Raw genomic sequence first — 23,778 nt, 5'->3', positions numbered from 1 at the left:
TGAATATTAGTAATGTTTACCACACGAAACTTGATATAACATGAAACAGATCTGCTTCACATTTTCTCTTGGCCTTGGCCTGAGTCAGGATATAGAACCATAAATAGAAACCTTTTAGTGTTTTAGTGCTTGATGTTCTTTTTACCTCAGTATAGTGTTTTGTAGCAGGGACTGGCCAACTGTTCTGTAAAGGGTCAGATTTTAAGTATTTCAGGCATTTCGGGCCACGTAGAGTCTCTGTTGCATGCTCTTCCCTCTTCCTCCCTCTCCTCCCTCTTTCTTTCCTGTCTTTGTTTTTTTCTTTTCCTTCTCCTTTTAATTTGGCAGGTGGGGGCTGGGGTGGTACACACATAAACAGGCCCTGAGCTGTATTCTGCTTGAGGGCCAGATTTGGGCCGGGCAGATTTGGCCCACAGGCTGCCGTTGGCTAACTCCCATTCTATAGGAGAGAAAAATATTTCCCCCACTTGAAGTACTACAGTTTGCTTGTGAACTATGTGTACATTCTTCATCCACAGCTTTGGGGTTGAGTGAAGTGTGTCAGAGCTCTTCTTTGGTAAATATCTAGAACAGTCCAAAGATGAATAACCTTGGACAATTTATTTAACTCTGTTGGACTGTCAAATTCTCAGTCTACAAAATAATGGAGCTGGATTACATAATTTCTAAATTCCTTTTCAAATCTGAAATTTTTGAGTCAACATGGAATTTCTTGGCCAAGCTCAAGTGGAAACCAGGTCTGCCTGCTAGAGAGAGTTGCTTCCCTTGTCCCTTTGCTCTTTCTTTTTTGCTTTTTTTCTTTCCTTTGTTCTATCTTCAGTGATTCCCCCTTTGGTGAATCTTCTGATGGGGAGAAAGTGTTGTTGTTTTGCTTGCTCAGTGTTATTTGATGGACCTTATAAAGTGCATTTTATGTAATTTTTTTCCCTTTTCATAAAGGTTGTCAGCTTTTGTTTTAAGATGTTTCCTTGAAGCCGATCCTTACATAGATATTGATCAGAATGTGTTACACAGAACATACACTTGGCTTAAAGAACGTCAGAAATCCAACGGTGAATTTTGGGAGCCAGGAAGAGTGATTCATAGTGAGCTTCAAGGTGGCAATAAAAGTCCAGTAACACTTACAGCCTATATTGTAACTTCTCTCCTGGGATATAGAAAGTATCAGGTATTTCATCTTTAATTTAATAAATGATAGATGGGAAACACAAGGAAGGTAGGTCTTAATGGGTCAAATATGTGTGTGGAAACTTAACAAGTTGCAATTTTACAGCACATGTGAAATCTGAATTTGAGTACTCTTTTGCTTTGCATTTTGTGGCCATGTTCCAAAATCTGAGAATAAAAACATTAACCCACTCTTTCAGAATGACTAAGAGAATTCTAAAAATGCTTTTTAATGTATGTGTTGTACTTGCTATTGGTAAGATAAGTCAATACATGTTTTATCATTGAAAAAGTTAATTTCTGAGGGGAAAGAAAATTATTTAAAATTTGATAATGTGTTCTAGCAAGTTTAGATTGTGAAGGATTTTTTTTTATTTCTAAAACATCATGGAACAGTTACAATATCTGTTAATTTAGTGCTGAGAACACTCATACCCTGAAAAGTGTGTTGAATGGGCATGGATGCCTGGATGAGAATGAGTGTGCATGGAAAGGTATGCTGACGAGCTTAAGTTTGCTCCAGAGCTGTCCTGGTGATTGATACCGTTACTGCTTACTGCCTACTGCATTTTATGAGATCACCAAAGCCATTCTCTTTATTAGGCCCCCCACTATTTTCCTATTCTACTACTAGGCATGTAGAAGCTAAACTTTTCCTGAACTTAGAGCCACAATAACAGAGATCAAATATAAGAAATATATTTCTCAAGCAGTTTGCTGTTCTTGTCTGAGTTTATGATACTGAGTGGGAGAAATACTAGCAAAAGCTCTACATTTTTCTTCCAGGTAATGATGCCTGTTATAAAAACTGAAAAAAAGTATTATTTTCAAAATGCATGGCAAATCTTTAAATGTCAATGATCATGGTTGATTTTCATTGCCTAGGACAAGGTCAGGTGCTTCATAGACACGGAACTTATTTTTTAAATGCATGTTTCAAAGTACTTTTTGTTTCAATATGTGGTAATGGGTTACTTTGGATAGTAAAAAATATACTTTTTTTCTTCCAAGCCTAACATTGATGTGCAAGAGTCTATCCATTTTTTGGAGTCTGAATTCAGCAGAGGAATTTCAGACAATTATACTCTAGCTCTTATAGCTTATGCATTGTCATCAGTGGGGAGTCCGAAAGCGAAGGAAGCTTTGAATATGCTGACTTCGAGAGCAGAACAAGAAGGTAATGTGCCGGGCCCACTTGAGGTTGTTATGCATTATGAAATATATAACTTACGTGAGAAAAATTTTTAGCCAGGTTTGAAATTGATTACATCTACATCTTTTGGTGAAAAGTAAAACACACAATGAGATCAGGATGGGCCTGACATGGCCACAATACTTCTGGTCTCCCCAGGGTTTTTTTCTACAGAATTTCAGGGCTCAGTGTCTCTTTATTCTAGATATGTCATGCCCTATGTCACTTACCCTTTGAGTGTCTGATACCATTTCAGGTTTGGCAGCCTTGTAGTTTTCCAAGACCTTGGGTTCTGGAGAGACTTAGGTTCAAATTCTGGTTCTGCAAGTTACCTTTATGAGGTTCGGTTTTATCAACTGTACAGTGGGAATAACACCTATTTTAGAGTGGCTGTGAGGATTAATGTGCAATGCTGCTGCATAGCAAATGCTCAAAAATAGGAACGAAAATGCTAATTAAAAGAAATGTGAATACCAAAAAACGCTGCTAGTAAGTGGATTATGTGTATTTTATATATGAAGTAGACAGGGATCCAGGTGCGTGTGTGTGTGTGTGTGTAAGAAACAGAGAGAGATGTGAGTGGGTTGGCAGAAATAAGATAATGTCCAGTGATTCAAATTTCTGTTAATTCAAGAAGGGATAATTGTGGAAAGTGTTTAGAGGCTTCTTCTGAGACTGTAAAATATGTTGTATTAACAGTAACTTAGATTGAATCCTTGTTACCTATTCCAAAGCTGGGGACTAGAAGATTATCGCATAGAGGCTAAAGCAGTCTTTGACATTTTTTCTTGTCTGCTTGGCTAAGTGGTAGTTATGTAGTATTCTACCTAAGTGTAGTCATCATCTAAATAGTAATATTTGAGAGAGGGCACCAAGTGGGATGGTCCTCTGGGGGCTAGAGCAGAATTATCTCTAGGAAGGTTGTTGAGTTAGCTGGGGTTCCTAATTTTTTTCTTGGGGGCTTGAACCTCAAACTCATAACACCAACCTTCAGATAATGAAAATAGGAGAGTCTTCCCAGAATAGTAGAGCTAGTTAATGGCAGATTCCCAGAATAGGATTCTTTTCAATGTGTCCTAAAATATTTTGGGGATGGCCTGGTCAGATAAGTAATGTATATTATCTTCTGGAATATATTATTTTTTTCCTTTTATTTATAGCTATTTAGCCTTGAGCCAAACGTATGGAATTTCTCTTAGGAAAATTATTTTCATGAAAACATCCTCAAATGTAGGCAATGGGAAAAGGATGAAAATTTATAAATATATATGTTGAGCATCCCTAATCCAAAAATCTGAAATCCAAAATGCTCCAATGAGCATTTCCTTTGAGTATTATATCAGTGCTCAAAAAGTTTCAGATTTTTGAGCATTTCAGATTTTGGAATGTATGTATTCTGTAAATATTCCAAAAATTCAAACATAACAGAAATTGGACACACTTCTGACCCCAAGGTTTTTGGATAAGATGTACTTAACTTGTAGTAGTTTAAAAAAGTGACACATAGGCACATGTATACATATGAATGTGTGTGTGTGTTTGTGATAAATACATGTTTGGCATAAATCAATACATGTATACAAATAGATGTATTTTTATGCTAGTTAAGCACAACTTGGACCAGAGTAGGAATATTTAATTGTATAAAATGTAATTTTTCTGGATAATTGATCAGAATGTTTTTATTTTTCTCTTGTAGGAGGCATGCAATTCTGGGTGTCATCAGAGTCCAAACTTTCTGATTCCTGGCAGCCACGCTCCCTGGATATTGAAGTGGCAGCCTATGCACTGCTCTCACACTTCCTACAATTTCAGGCTTCTGAGGGAATCCCAATTATGAGGTGGCTAAGCAGGCAAAGAAATAGCTTGGGTGGTTTTGCATCTACTCAGGTGAGAGATGATAGTTTTTTCCCTTTAAACTATAATATATATAATATATATTTCTTGTTAGATATATTTTATATATCTAATAAAATATAAAATATATTTTATTATATAATTATATATAAAATTTATATTAAAAATTATGTAAAAATGTGTATATATAAAATTATATATAATATAAATATTTAATATAATAAAATATAAAAAATAAAATATAGTATATATTATAATATATATAAATTATATATCATGTATTAAAATATATATTTAAGTATTTGGTTGCATTTTTTCCTTGATTTCTTAAAATTACTTTGTAGTTTCAAAGTTTAGTAACTTAAGCAAAAGGCTAAATTCACTGATTTTAATTTTTTTCTCCTCATTATTATGAACTTTATATCTGATATTTATATGGAATAAACCAGTTCCCCATCTACATTTGCCATTTTTCATCTGTGGTAACTGATACAAGAGTAGATGTTCAGTTCCATATAGCAAATATTTTCTATTTTCTTTTCTTCTTTTTGGAAAGGAAAAACTGGAACTTTTAATTTATTGATAATATGTTCATTTATGTGCAAAATTGAGTGGGATTACAAAAATGCTACTAGGATTAACAAGTGAGTTTAGTAACATTGTGGTATAAAAAATCAATGTTCAGAAATCCATTGTATGTATATATGAGCAATGGAAACTCAAATCAAAGTAGCATAAAATGTTAACTATTTAGGGATTAATCTGACAAAAATCAGTAAGATCTGTACACTAAAAACTATGAAACATTTCAGCAAACATTTTCTGAGCCTCTCCTGTACTCTAGGCCAAGGAGATTCAAATATGAGTCAGGGAGCATTCTGCTGTGAAGGAAGGTGATTGAATGTCCAGCAACAAAACACTACTAAATTTACTCTTTGAAGACCTTGACATATACTTATATGTACAAATGTTTTTTTTCCCTCAACAGGATACCATTGTGGCTTTAAAAGCTCTGTCTGAATTTGCAGCCCTAATGATTACAGAAAGGACAAATATCCAAGTGACTGTGACGGGGCCTAGCGCACCAAGTCCTATAAAGTTTCTGATTGACACACACAACCGCTTGCTCCTTCAGACAGCAGAGGTGTGCACAAGGGGCAGTTATTTAAAAATCAGTGTAGACAATTCTTTATGCTGGAATACTGCTTTATTTGTAATCTGTTGATTTCAACAAAGACTTGTTTCCAGAGCTCTGTAGAGGAATAGGGAGAAATGGTGCCCTCCTTTGGTTGAATTTGCTGAGCTCTGGAAGGGCAGGGAACTTTGGAAAGATTGGTGGAACAGGAGAAAACACGGGCACTGTAACATTGAGAAAGGAATGAACATAGAACCCTGTTGCGTTTCTGTTCTTCATAGGCACTGTGCTAGATTACTTTACATATTCTATTGCATTTACTTCTCAAAGTAACTCTAAGAAGTAAGTACATTTATCCCTGTTGTACATATGATAAAACCGAGGCTGAGAGAGGTTAAGTGACTTGCTCAAGATCATGTTACTAGTAACAGTTGAGCTAGGGTTTGAACTCATCATTCCAAAGACCATGTTCTTTTCAGCTGCTCCACATGTCTTCTTAGGAGAATTGATAGAACCAGTATTCTTACTTTAACTGGAATAAAAGAATATGCTAGTTCTTAACTTTATTCCCTTGATAAATTTGTGGGAGGTTGAGTACAATGGATGAAGGTGATAACTTCAATTCTGGAAAGTGAGGAAGAGTGGTGATGATAAAGGAAAAGAAGGAATAAAGTTAGGCACAGTCATAGACAATGTGTTATTGTGCTCCTGGGAAAGCCAGGGGATTAAGCCTTGATTAAGGGAGGTCAGGGGAGGGAGATGACTTTAGTTTCTTGTCTTTTATGCTTCAACCCCAATAGGAGGACAGACTTGTCAGTAGCACTAATGTGCCCTCCCATGAGCAGAGGTGAGGGAGCTTGGGGAGTGTGCACTTTTCCTTCCATCACCTTGCTTACCTATTTGACCCATAGCTTTTGATATGTGAGACAGTATAAAGCTTTTAGTGCTGTCAGTGATTGCTTCTGCTCCTAATGAGGGATAGGACTGATCTGTTGTGCTACTTGGAAGGATCTACATATGGAAAATTAGCCTCATTCACTTTTTTTCACCTTGATTCAGCTTGCTGTGGTACAGCCAACTGCAGTTAATATTTCCGCAACTGGTTTTGGATTTGCTATTTGTCAGGTATGTAATGATGCTTATTTTTTTAAGTTAAATATGACTTTTTATAATAATTATTTGGTTTGGGGCTTTGCTAAATCTTAGATAACTTGAATATAATTCTTAATAATTTACATCTATGACTTAAGCAAGATATATCACTGTCTTTAATAAAAAGTATTAGAGATGTTGCCAGCCAGTGAATAGAGAGCAATTATATAGATTGATTTTCTATTTGAAAAATATTTCTTGGATATTATTTGCTTTTTGAAGTGAGGGTTAATGTCCTCCAATGTGATTCCTGATAACAAATACATGTTTTACTTACAATTTCTTAATATTCATCTGAGAATATGAAAGTCAACATGGTAGAATTACTGACTTGAGGGGAGGAATTGTGTCCCTTTAAAATTAATAAAATCTCATATAATAGTAAATATAACAATTAGAGCATAATTATGTTCAATCCTCTGGTACAGAAAGAAAATCTAAAGAAATCTACATTTTTATGGTACAGCGGGAGCTACAATAAAAATGGAAGTAGTATGAAAAATACTGAATAAGATAATCATTACACTAAATAGTACATAAAAATATTGAGGACTTTAAAATCATCTCATTAGAACCTCAAGATAATATGTGATAGGACCAAAAATGGTTGCGTGCTTAGGTAGAAACAAACAACCAAACAACCAAACAAAAACACTGAAACACTTACTGAGAAAGGAAAAAAATGGCTATTATGGAGAAAAAGTACTTTTTTCAAAAACCAGCACTATCATTCTAGTTGAGAGAGCAGATATACTTGCTGAGTAGGGCAGGTATACTTTGCTAAGCAGGTATAATTTAGAAACTTCCAAATAATTCTAAGATTATTTTGCATTACACTCAGAATACAGTACACATTTTTTAAAACTAAAGGAAAAATGATCACAGTGAAAAGGAATGGTATTTAGTGAAAAGGTCAGAAAGAGAAAGTAAACAATTTATTTTGATCTTTACTAACAAAGACCATGGGAAAATTCTCATTCTCAAACTGTCTTGCAATCCAAGAGTAAATCTAAAAGTAAATATGCTGTGTATTCTAGATAAAATTGAAAAACTATATGTACTTAAATCACCAAGTTGGTTGGAATTCATTTTTGATAAACCAAATGTAGAGAAATTACTGAAACCAAGTGATGTTTTACTTGAGGCTTGAAGCACACAGGGGTGAATGTGGTACTTGCTGGTCAGAATGTTCATCAATCCCATGTCAATCTCATAATGCAGAAAACAAAAGGAAGGAACCAGTAGGCACTTCTCATGAGGGAGGAAAAAAAATTACAAAGAAGTTGGACACCCAGAAATGGGTATTGAGATTTCTTACAGTTGATATTTTTATATGTGCTCTGGAAAAAGGAAGGCAAAGAAAACTCATGAGTTTGTAGTAAATATTACCCTCTTTTGGGTAATAAAATATTAAACTGTTGGAAATAAACTGCAAGATCTTTTAAAGTTCCCTGAGTGAGCAGTTGAGCTTTATTGCCAAATGTAAACCCTAATACTTAGTTATGGATGGGCATTAATTATGACCCGAGAGACAAATAGAGTAGTCCTTGTTTGTTTCCTGATAGCATTGGTCTCTAAAGGGATAATTGCATGCCACTGAAAGGGGAATGATGGAAATAATAGAGAGCATCTCTCCAATTTTATGAGACTATTCTTCAACTGCTTCAGGAATACTCTATAATTTAATCGTTATACTTTAAGGAAGAGTTGACAAATGTCCAAAGTAAGATAACCAGAAGGATCAAGTGGATGACAGATTATATGAGTTTGGATTGTGGCAGAATAAGAAGACTGCAACTTTTAGATTTGAAAAATGAAGGCTTAGAGGACTTTTTTAAGTGTGCAAATCCATGAGGGACATTAGATGTTAGTTCTGAGGTGTGTGTGTGTGTATGCACATGTGCATATGTGTATGTGTGTTAGGTATAAGTTAAAAGAAAACACAACCTTACAAAGTAACAGTAAGCTTTACGAACCTTGTTATAAAAAAGGGGATGAGGTAAAACATTTAAGTAGATTGCAATCCATCCGGGGATGAGACTGGACTAGGAAGTTTTGAGTACGTGCCTAAGCTTCTGATTTAGGATCCCTTTGAGAAAGACGCAGGTCCTCAGGCTCTCCCATTATGTCTACAGCACCTTTAACATCAGTGGTGGGTACAGAGTAGATGCCGAGAAAGACCCAGTTGACCTGAAAGCTGTCATTTTATCATCTTTGACAAACGTTGTATGAACAAAAAGAATCCTCAGCAATGTTCAGCTAAGGCTCTTCAATGTTTTAGTTTTGATTTATCCTACTGAGAGTTTGTGAAGTTCTAGTTAGAGAGAAATGACTCCATTTGGGCAACTAATTTCCTTAGAAATTAGTGAATGCTCTCAAGATGGTTTTTTCCTCAAGGGAATGTTTACCCTCTTTGACAAAACATTATCCCCAAATATCACCCATGGTGTTTTATTGTACTTGTTTTGGAATATTACCTAACAATGTTAAAAATAATTTTATAAATTGTAATACTACTTGTTAATAGTGATACTTTGTTAGCAAGTAAAATTAATTTTTTTTTCTAGTTTGAAGATTAAAAATCTTACTGGGTCCATCCAAAGAGAATCATTACCTAATACAGTATTTAGAAGGCATAATGATAGAAGTTTATGTCCAATTTGTTATTTATGCTAGTTTATTTTTTACAGCTCAATGTTGTATATAATGTGAAGGATTCTGGGTCTTCTAGAAGACGAAGATCTATCCAAAATCAAGAAGCCTTTGATTTAGATGTTGCTGTAAAAGAAAATAAAGATGATCTCAATCATGTGGATTTGAATGTGTGTACAAGGTAAGTGTCTGCTTAGGTCTCTCTCCTTTTTTTCCTTTAGAAAATAGACTTGAAGGTTTAATTATTTATAGTTGTCTAACTATATAAATATAAGAAGTTATACTGAACAAAGAATTCAATTATGTACTACACTTCAGATTACAAACTAGAAATACTACTAATTATATTCAAGCATTTATTAGATGCATACAAAAATTATTTACAGGTTTTCCCTGAATGTATAACAAATTTGAATAGAACAGTGTGTATATAAATTAATAAAACTCAGGTCTAATTTAGGAAATCATATTTAATACTTAGAATGGTTATTTCTTGTTATGAGTTATTTTTCTGTTGAAATAATTATTTCAGGTTCATACTGAACTTTAACTGTTAGGCATTTAACCCAAAACTTTATGATAACATGCAAATTCAATCAAGAGGACAGGTTTTTTTTTATATACATTGAAAATATTCCAGTTTAGGAGTTTCTCATATTGGATAATTAGACACTTAACAGCTGAAGCTTCTGGGAGTACTTTTTAAGTTGACTCTTAAATTGTTCTATATCCAAAGCATCTGAGAATCTTGTTAAGTAATAAAGAAAAAGGATTCTACCTCAACCCTACCAACTTCACAGTAAGACTGGGAAGCTGCAGAGTTTTGGTCATTCCACTGCCCACAGGAATTTGAGCACACTCCTTGTGAAAGTTTTTGAATAGAGGCTTCACATTTTTTTCTTTCGTGAATCTATTCTGTTACATCTGCCTTATTTGGTCTTGAGCTGGGACTTAAAGATGCTCTGGCATTGAGGAGCTGCTGTTTGCTCTTCTAAAATATCCCATAGTGTCCTGGTTTCACTGAGCTTATTGTTGAACTAGAAGTCCCTGGTGTGGTCCTGAGCTGGCAGATGTTCTTCAAGGTCATCTCTGGGTGTTCATCCAGGTGGCCAGCCTTCACAGCCATTGCCTGGACCCAGTCTCCACCATTACCGCTACTGTCTGTCTTTATCTTTAGACCTTCTTGTTCATGATTTTGGGGTAAAATGTCCCACATTTGTCCCATTCTTCACCTTCTTGGGCATTTTGGGCCAGCAGTAAGAGGATATCAGAATCTCTGCAGTGGCATCCTTTTCAGCTGAGAAGAAAGTGGGACTCCAATTATTTTTTACTAGTCTTCCAATTGGTCTCTGTTATAGAATAACAACTTCAAGTTATTATTATTATTATTATTATTATTATAAACAATAACAACCTACAGTGATTACAAACTTATATGCCAGGCACCGCACCAAACACTTTTACATGCATATCATTTAATTCTTACAGTAACTCTGTAAAGTATGTGTTATTATTATCCCTGCTTTTCTCAAATTCCTGACCTCAAGTGATCTTCCTGCGTTGGCCTCCCAAAGTGCTGGGCTTACAGGCATGAGCCACTGTGCCCTGCCTATTCCTGCTTTTCTCATTCATTTATTTATTCCCTCAGCAAGTATTGGTTGAGCCTCTACTATGTGCCAGGCATGGTGTCTGTGTGTCAGGTGTGGGAATGTAATTGTAAGCCAAAAAAGACACAAGCTCTGCCCTTGTGGAACTTGCTGTTTGAGATGGATACAGAAATTAATGGAAACAATCCCCTAAGCAAGTCTCAAATTCCAATTTTGAAAAGGGCAAAGAAGAAGACCCTCATGGAGTTATGAGAGGGAGACTTTTACCTCTTAAGAGACATCAGGTGAAGAAACATGAGGAAAATGAGGTGGAGCCAGGATTCAGACTATGAAGAGACCTCGGCATTTATAGGGGTTCATGTAAGAATGCAGGATTTCCAATCTTAAGCATCAGGAATCAGATGGACAACAGAGTTTGGGTGGTAGGTAGAGCCTGAAGAAGGGAACTGTTTTCATGTGAGGGTAGGGGTTTCATAAAAAGGTTTTAAATGCTGCTACTAGTTTTCTGAGAAAAATCTGGTATGAAAGACAAATAATATTTAAGTGTATTTTTTCACCAGCACATTATAAAAAAGAGGAAATGACGAGTTGATGGGTGCTGACGAGTTGATGGGTGCAGCACACCAACATGGCACAAGTATACACATGTAACAAACCTGCACGTTGTGCACATGTACCCTAGAACTTAAAGTATAAAAAAAAAAAAAAAAAAGATTACCTGATATTTCAGACACTTTATCCTATCAACAGGGTCCAAGACCTTACCTCATACCAGGCTTTCTGTGTGGCATGATAGTTTAACAAATTCTGCCCCAGGCTGGTAGAGAGATCAGATCAACCAAGGTACTTTTAATATGTACCAAAAGTATAATCTGCATTGTGCTTTTAAATGTTTAAGCATATTGACTGCTTTTTCTCATCTATATTTTTTCTCATATGCAAACACCTCTAGTTTCAATCCATTTATTAGTTCTTAATAACATCTACTTTGGCTCAGTGCATTGCCAGCAGATGGTTTCAGTTGCTTGGGATTGCAGAACCGGCTGAAGTCAGCAGTTGTACTCTATGGCTTTTCAATCAGTCATGTTTGGCAGGCATAGGTTTTCTGCTCTAAAAAGCAAGGTTTTTCTAACAGCCCTTCTTGCTTTTGCCATTTAAAAGGACAACAGGTACTAACTTAATGCTATGATCCTTTTAAATTGGAGGCAAACATCTTTCCATACTCACTTAGCTGGGCTCCTTCTGCTCCAAATGAAAAACTCTTGCCATCAATTCATTTTAGAAAAATATTTATTTGTAAGGAGATAAAATGTTGTTGGTGCCCGGATCCTCTGATGCTCACATCATGTACAACAGGGTGAGAGAAGGATGCAGTGTAATAAAACTTTCCAAGGCTTGTAATTCCCTCATGGTGTCCAAAGAAAACACAAAATGTTCTTCAAGTATATGGGAGAACAAAGGGAAGGCCTTTCCCTACTGGTCTGAAGTTTCTAAAACCAGATGAATAAAAGGTTGCTAAGAACTTGGATGGGACTATCACTAAGTGGTCAAGTGAGGCCTCCTTCTCAGGGCCTGGCTTTCTTGGAAGTTTGGTGCTGTCAACTTTTGACAAAAGAAAAAGTGCAATTCGGTTTGGAATCACTGCTAGAAAATAGAGTTGTCTGTTGAAAGGATGTATGTTGTACTGTCACAGTTTATAAGCACAAGCCTGTTACACTGCAGGCATTGCACACTATCTGTCAGATGAACACATTGTTGTATCATTGTTCCTTATATGGTTGAAAGTTATAAGATTACCACACATATAAGAAAACGATAACCTGTTTTAAAATTCTCTATAGTGAATTTTATTTGAACTCAAACAGTATTTGGAATAACATTTGGTGGGTTTGATTTTTGTATGAAGATAATTTGATAACAGCTGTGGGTTTTTCCTGAGGAGTTTTCATTCATCTCCCCCTCTTTGATTTAGGTTTTTGGGCCCAGCTAGGAGTGGCATGGCTCTTATGGAAGTTAATCTACTAAGTGGCTTTATGGTGCCTTCAGACACAATTCCTCTGAGCGAGACAGTGAAGAAAGTGGAATATGATCATGGAAAACTCAACCTCTATTTAGATTCTGTAAGTAGGAAAACATAAGGTAACCTGTTGACAAAGCTACTATGTTTTGTGTTCGGATGTCTACCTTACTTTAAGTATGTTTTCTTTAAGTCATTGTTATTTCAAGTTTTTGTGTCCCTGAATGAGTTTAACATGGCAACCATATACTTATCTCCATTAGAAAGACATAACTATAAAATCAGTTTAGAGAGTTGCTGTTAATGACGAGCCTGATGCAGGTCTTCGTAACTAAATCTTTATTTCATGCCAGATGTGAAATACATAGAAATTTCCATATTATTATTAAAACAGTTCAGTCTAGATCTGAATTTGAGAGCCTCTTTGCCTCAGGGAATTGCCTAGGCTGGAGTGCAGTTGTGCAATCATAGCTCACTGCAACCTCCAACTCCTGAGCTCAAGTGATCCTCCCACTTTAGGCTCCTGAGTAGCTGGGACCACAGGTGCATGCCACCTTGCCTAGATAATTTCATGAGAATTTTTTTTATAAAGACGGGGTCTCACTTTGTTGCCCAGGCTGGTTTTGAACTCCTGGCTTCAACTGATCTTCTGGTCTTGGCCTCTCAAATTGTTGGGATTACAGATGTGAGCCGCGATGCCTGGCTGGAAGACGAATGCCTTCATTACACATTTTAAAATTCTTCCATGAAGCTTCTAACAAACCTTGAAGGGGTTAATGTTCTTACCTTGAAAAATTAGGTGCTAAATCATGGAGGATTATTCTCAGAGATTTGATCTTGACATAGAATTGTTACATAACCTTCATGTACTCTTTCCATCGCTGAATGACTACTACTGATTCGAGAATAAGGTGAATACAATGTGTAGGTGAAGGTAAGTGAAGAATTCCAGACTCTGCTTGGTATGTCTCAAAACTGGTGGTATGTAAGTTTATTCTTTTCTTATAGCATTTATATGAGCTTCATAGGTTGAATTGATATTGAGTTCATAGTATTCTAAGGATTTCATATTACCTGGGTGGGTTTGATGTTTCTTATTTCAGCTTTGCTAAGTATGAGTCAGAAATATATTGCTAAATATGTACTTTTAAAAAGACAGTTCTTGAATGTTCTCATTTGTTTTAGCACTTCAAAACCTCTTTGGTTCAAGCCCCGTTAAAACTAATTCAGTCTCAATATAATGTTAAATAACAGTCTCTAGATTCTTTTGCTCTTTAGGAATTATCTTACATTAATCACTGCTCGAAAGCCATGGGCCTGATTTGGAACTTAAAAAACAAATTTAAGGTTTTAATTTAGTAGTGTAATTGGTTTTGGAGTTTGTCTTCTATCTTTGATGCTCTTGTTAATGGTTATTTTAATTTGAGTGCCCAGCACTCTTTGAGTGGTCAGTTTGACTTTTCATTTACTACTATTGGCAAATAAGGGAATGTTTGAAGGAATTTACTAATTTCTGATTCTTTAACGAGTGTTGTTTGCCAAATTGGCCAAATCTATTCCTCTTGGAGACAGAGAGGCTGGCCTTGTGTACCCCATCTCAGTCATTGGCTGTGGAGTACAACCCCATCTTAGTTACCTCACGTACTGGGTAACATGGCTTGCATGAACTGAGGGCGATTCCCAGGAGAAGGAGGCTGTGAGCCATTAGTAGTAACTGGGGGTGGGGTACACCATCTGAGACAGGAGATCTAGGTACATGCACCCTCAGGCTTGCTACTTACTTAACCACTCTAATTCTCAGTATCCCATTCAGCAAAATGGAACTAAGAACAATACCTTTTTGTAAGCATTGTTTTACAAGTTAAATAACATAGTTCATAGGAAGTACTTACTGCAGTATCTGACATGTAGAAATCCTCCCTAAGTGTTAGTCTCTGTTTCCTAAAATGGTAAGAAAAAGAAACGTCTTTACTTAATGATGAACACACAGTGTGCCAACCCCTTAAGACTGTTTTGCATTTCTCAAGGTAAATGAAACCCAGTTTTGTGTTGATATTCCTGCTGTGAGAAACTTTAAAGTTTCAAATACCCAAGATGCTTCAGTGTCCATAGTGGATTACTATGAGCCAAGTAAGTATGCTCTGGAGTTCTTAATACTTTAGAAATTAAGCCAGGCATTCGTTCACTTATTGGAAGTGACCACCTGTTGGATTGGTTCTGTGGCGAGGGCAGGATTTGGTAGGAGGAAGTATAGGCGGTGGGGAGGCAGGAAGTAAGCATCCCATTTCAGTGAAGACTATTGATAATTTACAAGGGTCACATGATAGGTTTTAGCATATGAAATTTAAACACGATATATTTTTTTCATGTTTTAGGTTTTTAACTCTCACAATTATAAACTTTACAAAGAAAAATTGACATAGAGAGTCCAGTTATGTTTCATTTGCAAGGTATTGCTTCTATTCCAAGCACCCATTCCATCTGGTTCCAGCTTTAAAATGGGAGTTCTTCTAAAAGTAGAGCTACCATTTGTTCCCACAATCTCATTACTGGGTATATACCCAAAGGACAATACATTGTTCTACCAAAAAGACACCTGCACTCATATGTTTATTGCAGCACTAATTCACAATAGCAAAGACAGGGCATTGACCTAGCTGCCCATAAACTGTGGATTGGATAAAGAAAATGTGGTACATGTACATCATGGAATACTATACAGCTGTAAAAAAGAAGTAAATTATATCTTTTGCAGCAACATGGATGCAGTGGAAGGCCATTATTCTAAGTGAATTAATGCAGAAACAGAAAACCAAATATCACATGTTCTCACTTATAAGTGGGAGCTGAACATTGGGTACACATGCACATAGAAATGGGAACAGTAGACACTGGGGACTTCAAAAGTGGGGAGGGAGAGAGGGGAACAAGGGCTGAAACACTCTCTGTTGGGTACTATGTTCATTATTTGGGTGACAGGGTCAATAGAAGCCCAAACCTCAGCATCACATAATATACCCTTGTAACAAATTTGTACATGTACCCTTGAATAGTAAATAAATAAATAACAAATAATAAATAAAATGGGACTTCTTCAGGAGAGAACATGAACAGCATCTGCAATGCAGTAGCATTGGCTGGAGTTAACTGTTTCTCTATCAAGGGACTCTGGTATTTTGCTGAAACCTACCCTTGATAACATGTTTTTAAAAGTGCATCAAGAAAAATATAGCCTGTTTGGAGAATAACTTGAGCTTCTTTGATTTTTCTGGTAACTCATTTTTATAAAATGATGGAAATTTAGGATGTAAAAAGAGAGAGCTGGTCTGGAGATGGCCCAAGTTTAATAGGACGAATCCATGTTCAGTCAGAGTGACTTTTTGTATGTGATCTCTGGCCTAATGTTTCTAATTGTAATATGTCTTATTTTGAATAAGTACTTGTGGTGGCTCAGAATCATCACAATGCATGAGACGCATGAGCATTTTTATGTGTTAGGTCGTTGTAGATAATTACACTTTAAATGAGATGAACTAGTTCCCATTGTTATTAGTGCTTCATAGAGTATTCAAGACTAAGATGTAGCACCAGTTCTCTCCTCTTAGTCAACGAGCCAGTTCCTCTTGTCTTTTGCCTCCTGTTGGCGCTGAGGAAGAGGATTCACCCAGGTTCTTGTGGGACATTTGGGAAACAGTGATGTGACTCTTTTTTCCTAGTGGACGGATGGAATACACTGTGGAGACCCAATGACAGTAACTAGTTATCCAACTTTATTACTTAACTTAGTTGCAAAATTCCCCAACTTATATTTCTTGGGTACATGGGGAACATTTTAAACATCTGAGAAACAAAAATAATTCAATCTATGCAAATTTTTATGGAAAACAACTTACTTATGAGGAGGCCATTTTAAAATGAAAATATGGGAAAGATCAGAATAAGCTAAACCTTCCAACCCATTTTAAAAAATCCCGAAACACATTTACGATATGGACAACAGTCTCTGAAAAATCATGAATAAATTTGACAATAGAATATGTTTTTAAAACATTATAAAACTCATTTCTGTTTTACAGTGAGTTTACTGTGGTGTTATAGGTACTTTATGTAGTTTTTTCATGTTAGCTTTTAGATACTATATGCTCAGTGTTTTAAAACAAGGTATTGCATAGGCAGTCTTCCCTTCATATTTATGTATTTTTTTACTAGAGCCCAGGGTAAATGCCTCTTTTCAGTAGTTCTAATGATTAGAATTTGATTTGAGTGCATAGAGAATGTCATCCTAAAATAAACTCTTGAGGAGGTTAAACAGTCCTCAACTGAAAATTCTCCCTGATGCAGTAAGAGATGAAAGTGGTGCTTTTGATTGCAGTGTGCAGCTGCAGTCTATTTGCTGTCTTTTAATGCTGGCCAACTGCTGGTGGTAGACAGATTGGACTGAATGCATTGTTTCTCTTTTGGATTTGGTTAGTACTTTGGATCATTCTTGGACATTTCAGTTGTTTCTTGTAAAGACAAATAAAATTAGGTGAAGAATGGAAAACTCAGAAAAGTGTATCGAAATGCTCTTATGTTTTGGCAAAGTCAAGGTTTCTAAACAAGGGAGCCGTGTGAACTGATGTCTGCTTCTTTGAACAGGGAGACAGGCGGTGAGAAGTTACAACTCTGAAGCGAAGCTGTCCTCCTGTGACCTTTGCAGCGACGTCCAGGGCTGCCGTCCTTGTGAGGATGGAGCTGTAGGCTCCCATCATCACCCTTCAGTCATTTTTATTTTCTGTTTCACGCTTCTGTACTTTTTGGAACTTTGGCTGTGATTTATTTTTAAAGGACTCTGTGTAACACTAACATTTCCAGTAGTCACATGTGATTGTTTTGTTTTCATAGTGGAATACTGCTTCTATTTTGAAAACAGTTTTTTTTTCTTTCTATGGGGTTATGGGGGTGGTGTACAACAGGTCCTAGTATGTATAGCTGCGTAGATTTCTTCACCTGATCTTTGTGTGGAAGATCAAAATGAATGCAGTTGTGTGTCTATATTTTCTCCTTTCAAAATCTTCTAGAATTTTTTTGGAGGTGTTTGTTTTCTCCAGAATAAAGGTGTTATTTTAGAATAGGCATTCTCCTCATTTTGTGAAAGAAATGAACGTAGATTCTTAAGCATTATTACACATCCATGTTTGCTTAAAGATGGATGTCCCCAGGAATGGGAGAAAACAGCTAGTAGGAGGAGCTTCATCTGTTCCCTTCCCACCTCCAACCTAACCCTACTGCCGACCCCACCCCAACCCACCCCATGCCCAGTGGTCTCAGTAGATATTTCTTAACTGGAAATTCTTTCTTTGTAGAATCTACATGGTGAATTTTTTTTTTTTAAGTGGCACGGTCTTTTTCTGCTTGAAACCTGATCACACACCCCAGCCATTTCCCTCCCTCTCTTTCTCTTCTGTAGAGAAATGTGAGGGGCAGTACATTTCCCTGTGCTTTGCACACCATCTCAGAGGTTGAGGAGCATACTGAAAACTGCCCTGGGGGTTGCTGGGTGTGCTGTGTCCTTCCCACATCCTCAGCCCCACACCAGCTCTATTTCAGGGGTGAGAGTCAGAGAGCACAGAAATATGTGCCTCATGGGACTTCGATTAGAAGATCCTAGACCAGGAGACACTGTGAGCCAGGAGTACAGCAAAATACTAGATAAGTCACTGCAGACCAACCTCCCCGCAGTTTGGGAAAGAAGCTGGGTTTGTGGAGAATCAGAGCATCTTGACATGATTGCTGACCTACAGATCCCTGGCATTGGCCCGGGATCCTGTGTCAACTGTTCTAGGCTCAGGGGTGTGAGCATCAGACTGCCAGTTGTCTAGTGACATCTCATGCTGGCTGTGAACTTTTAAGATCCCCGAATCCTGAGCACCTCAATCTTTAGTTGCCCTGTATTCTGAAGGGTAATATAATTTATCTGGATGGACATTTTAAAGATGAATCCCCCTTTTTTCTTTTCCTCATTCTCTCTTTCTTTTCTTTCCTTCTCCCTTTCTTCTTTGCCTTCTAAATATACTGAAATAATTTAGATATGTGTCAACAATTAATGATCTTTTACTCAATCTAAGAAATGGTTTAGTTTTTCTCTTTAGCTCTATGGCATTTCTTTCAAGTGGACATGGGAAAAAGTAATTGCCATGGGCTCCAAAGAATTTGCTTTGTTTTTAGCTATTTAAAAATAAATCCATCAAAAAGAAGGTATGCAAATGTATCTTTTAAAGTTGTTTTTTAAAAATGCTCTTGCTTTAGTGAATTTTCAGAAATTGTAGTGGAATGGATGCTCATATATTGCTTATGGATATTTTGGATACCAGGGTAGGAATAACTGACAATCAGTATTTTAAAGCTGGCAAACCTATACGTAGAAAATAGATTCTCAGACAGTGGTCTATGAAGAGGGCAGTTAAGTATCGAATACCTACTTTTCTTGCCTTTTTTTTTTTTTTAGTGGGAAAAAGTTTCTAGATCTCTTACACTTCTGACACAATCTGTTCTAAAACAGGCACTTGTTATGCTGGGGCCTCCTTGTAAACGTGTTTTTGCCCTTTATACTCTGGGAATTCTTTAAAGGTGAAATCATCTTATAAAGAAATCGGGGGAGGGTCTTGGCAAAGGATTTTCCCTTCCTCTTCCCTGGCCTGGGAACCTTATACTGACAATCAATACTTTATATTTTAAAGTACATAATTTATAGTTAACTTTTAGTGTAATATATTAGGAAACACTAGAATGGAAAGGCCATTGGAAGACAGGTCGTATCTTTTTCAGACCATATTTCCTTGTTTAAAAACTAGCATTTGAATACTTTTTCTATGAAGAACTCCAAGTTTTCAAGTTAAAAGTCACCTCCTAGGCTAGGCACAGTGGCTCACACCTGTAATCCTAGCACTCTGGGAGGCTGAGGCAGGTGGATCATAAGGTCAGGAGTTTGAGACCAGCCTGGCCAATTTGGTGAAACCCTGTCCATACTAAAAATATAAAATTTAGCCAGGCATAGTGGCATACACCTGTAGTCCCACCTACTCAGGAGGCTGAGGCAGGAGAGTCACTTGAACCTGAGAGACAGAGGTTGCAGTGAGCCGAGATTGCGCCACTGCACTCCCACTTGGGGGACTGAGCGAAACTCCATCTCAAAAAACAAAAAACAAAAAAGTCACCTTGTAACTCATCTCTTTTTATTGTAAGTTTATTAAAAGTGAAGAGGACAACAATGAGAAGGAAGAGAAAGGGTTAGCAAGCACTGCCTCCTGGGGCATGGGGCTGTGCAGGTGTCCCGGCCACTTCTTCCTTCATACTTCCCTTAGAGAACTTGCTCTGCTACAAGCAGTGGGGTTGGACTAAAAGTGATTAAAATACCACAGGCATAAGGAGAAAAGGAGAATATGTAGTAGTAATAATTAATAGTATAAATCATTTTCTTCATATGATATGAGTAATAATATTAACTCATTTCACCATTAAGATTGCTTATGCTGAAGCTCTTCCATTTAGAATACTGTCAATGTCATTTACTGGTATGAACTAAAGTCCCCCTTCTTTTCTACTCACTGTGAACCTTAGTAAGACACCAGCATATCTCACCTCCCTTTCTGATTGGCCAATGCTTCCAGAGACTGAATGTTGGGAAAACCTAGTAGCCAAACAATTCTAGGACAGAATAACACTTTTATATTTGGTTTCCCCATCTTACTACCTTTAGTTAGAGTTTTAAAAAAGAAATTCAAGCCCATTAAAATATGCCTGGTCAATGAAATGCTTCCTTTTATTGTGTTCTATTGTACATTGTTTTTCAAAACATTCTAAAAATAGTATCTTTGGTTTAATATTTTGGATTATATATTATAATCTGAGGAGCATTTTGCTTATATAGAATCCAGATATATTTCTGTTACTTAGGAGTTGTTACTTACATGTGCAATACCGTATCCTGCATGTGGGAATTTTCAGAATTGTAGATAGCATAACTCTCCCTGCTCCTGTTGTTTTGAGCCTAGGTATAATTTTTTTTTTTTTTTTAAGAAAAAGATGTATTTAGCTTTAATTTCTATTTATGCTAAAGATAGTTATAAATAGTCTGTCGATATAGTACCAACTATTTTTATTTTGACATAATTCAATTATTTCATTTGACATGTCTGGCTGAATCAAGACATTAAAAAATTGGATCTATGTTGAGACCATCCTGGCTAACACGGTTTCTTTACTAAAAATACAAAAAATTAGCCAGGTGTGGTGGTGGGCACCTGTAGTCCCAGCTACTCGGGAGGCTGAGGCAGGAGAATGGTGTGAATCCAGGAGGCAGAGCTTGCAGTGAGCTGAGATTGCACCACTGCACTCCAGCCTGGGCAACACAGTGAGACTCCGCCTTGAAAAAAAAAAAAAAAAGGATCTCTTATTTTTCTTTGTCATTTTTAAAAAAAGAACCATTTTATTAACCTGCTGGCATATAATCTGGAGTTCTTTTGACAACCTTACTTTTTCTGATTTGCTTTATTGAATGATTGAATACTCATTTCTTTCTAAAAATATGTTGTAAATTCTCCCTTGGCAAGATTTCTCCCTATGAGGGTACTTATTATTTGAGTCTGCCAAGTGGTTACCATTGGGCAAGGTGCCATGATATATTCTTGGGTGCATTAGTTTTTTGCACGTTGTAAATTTAAGACACTTATAGTAAGTGGACTCATTCGTGGATGAGCTTCAGAACCTTTTACATTCTCAGTAGAGGCTTCTGTTGGACAGGCAGAAGAGTATCTTCCTCACTTTTTTTTTTTGTTTTCAAATTCCAGGAAGGTATAGCACTTTTAAGAAATTAGAATTTTTCTATCATCTATGCAAATGATATTTATGTTAATATTAAATATCTTATGTTACACTGGGAGTAATTTGAGGTGCAATTATTTTTATCACTACTTTGAATAGAGGACCATTCTCCTTCTTTCTTCAGAAAACTAAGCAGTAAGTATAACTTTTAAAATAAGTATGTATCAGTGAAAGTAGGCTTGTTTTACAACTATTTCTAGCCAGTGAGTTGTGTTTTCATGTCTCATCAAGACGGTACCACATTGCATCATTTTACAAAATACATTGTCATTTTCATTTCAACTGTAACATAGGAAAATAGATATTTCCTAGATGATTTCTGAGTTTCTTACTGCAAAGAAAAGTTATCAATTGGTATACATGTGTCTCTGTAATAGGGATAAAATTGCTATATCTGTTGCGACATATTCAAGAATCATTCTATCTTATGTTGTCTTGAGGCCAAGATGTACCACGTTTGCCCTGTATATTGAATTGGTGGTAGAAGGTAGTTCCATGTTCCTTCCATTTGTAGATCTTTAAGATTTTATCTCTGATAACTTTAATAGAATGTGGCTCCATTCTGGTCCTTCAAGCCTTTATGGTTTGGATTTTCAGCAGGGGACAGTTGATGTGGAGTCAATCTTTTTTGTACACGGGAAGCTTTATAAAATTTCCTTCACGAATCTCCTATTTTGGGAAGCTGTTTTGCATACGAGAAGAACACTGTTGAAATATTATTTTTCCAGGAACTAAAGCTTTATATATTGATCAAGGTGATTCTGAAAGTTTTAATTTTTAATGTTGGAATGTTATGTTATTGTTAATTATACTTTATTATGTATTCAATAGAAAATCATGATTTATTAATAAAAGTTTAAATTCCCATCTATTTATTATGTGTTCTTTTTATTTTAGCATAAAGCATGTCTATAGCACACCTCCCTTATGTAAGCCTATTTATGAGAAACAGGATATTTGAGGCTAGCTTAGAGTAGGGATTATTGTGTTGCAAGGTAGCAATGTAATGAAGTTGAAGAAATTTGATCACCAGCCTCCTTTACCTCCCCACTCAGTGGAGAGGTAAGTAATACACAAATTGAAAAAAATTAATGTGAGGTGAGCACTCAAGCTCTGGAAATTATATAGAAGTATATAGAACACATAGTTTTTATACACACAGGAAAATGGAGGCACGGATTGTCTTAGCCAGAACATAAGATTTCATGTACATTTTCTTAATTCCCATCCAGTGTTATTTAATATTTCTGTTGCCATGAATTTTCTGGGCTTCTGTGAAATACTAAAGATGGCATTTCACAATTGGGGGTTCTCAACTGGAAGTGATTTTGCCTTCGGCTACCATTTGCCAATGTCTGGACATGGTTTGGTTAACATAGTTGGAGGTAGTGCTGTTGTCATCTAGGGAATGGAGGCCAGGGATGCTGCCAAACATCCTACAATGCATCAGACAGCTCCTTACAACAAAGAATTATTCTACCCAAAATATCAAAAGTTCCGAGGTTGAAAAGCACTCTAACTAAGTGATGCTGGGCCCTTCTAGATCACCTCATGATGCCAATTATTTAATATGATTAAGTTAATACACTCTTATACAGGAGTAGAGTCATTGGAATCACTGGACAGATATTTAGATTAACCAATAAGTTTATATCCCAAGTCTAGGAAACTTAGCTTGGAGACTGGGAAAAGATGAAGTAATTAGTTTTTGAAAATATCTACAATGGTAGTTTCCAAACTTGATAGCCATTAGACTCTCTAAGAGCTTGGTCTGATAAAAATTTCTGGCCTTACTTTAAGAAATCCTAATTCAGCATATCTAGAATCAGGTTCTGGATCTGAATTATTAAGCAAATAGGTGATTCTGACGATTATTTTAATCTGAGAACCACTGGATTATTTAATGAGTTTTCCAGGCCTCATTGGCGTGGGTATGAAATGGGATCCCGGAAATAGCATCATCCATGCCATCTAAATGATGATGTAGGGCCTCCAGCCCCGCCGGACAGTCCTTCCCAGTGATTCCTGGGGGCTTCCAGGACTGTTCCATGCTCTCACAAAAGATCCCAAGAGCTGTCACCTGGGATTTGCTTTGTTCTTTCTCTCCTATCTGGCCCACTTTGTTGATGTTCAGTGT

The 23,778-nt window shown here is 36.5% G+C and overlaps 1 protein-coding gene across 2 annotated transcripts in view; it reads left to right on the top strand.

Annotated features, from left to right (window-relative positions):
• CD109 (CD109 molecule) overlaps nt 1-19,800 on the top strand; it is a 138,498-nt gene extending 118,698 nt beyond the window's left edge. For both annotated transcript variants that reach the window (XM_074037657.1, XM_005552550.5), the window contains exons 25-33: nt 940-1,168; nt 2,179-2,344; nt 4,059-4,249; nt 5,205-5,360; nt 6,411-6,476; nt 9,194-9,336; nt 12,735-12,882; nt 14,807-14,909; nt 17,418-19,800. In XM_074037657.1, coding sequence (XP_073893758.1) covers nt 940-1,168; nt 2,179-2,344; nt 4,059-4,249; nt 5,205-5,360; nt 6,411-6,476; nt 9,194-9,336; nt 12,735-12,882; nt 14,807-14,909; nt 17,418-17,593 — 1,378 coding nt within the window. In that variant the 3' untranslated portion in view covers nt 17,594-19,800. The remainder of the gene's footprint in view (nt 1-939; nt 1,169-2,178; nt 2,345-4,058; nt 4,250-5,204; nt 5,361-6,410; nt 6,477-9,193; nt 9,337-12,734; nt 12,883-14,806; nt 14,910-17,417) is intronic.
• The last annotated feature ends 3,978 nt before the right edge of the window (nt 19,801-23,778 follow it).

Source organism: Macaca fascicularis, chromosome 4, assembly GCF_037993035.2.
Source record: "Macaca fascicularis isolate 582-1 chromosome 4, T2T-MFA8v1.1".
In the NCBI taxonomy this organism is placed as follows: domain Eukaryota; kingdom Metazoa; phylum Chordata; class Mammalia; order Primates; family Cercopithecidae; genus Macaca; species Macaca fascicularis.
This window is presented reverse-complemented; position numbering and strand designations above follow the sequence as displayed.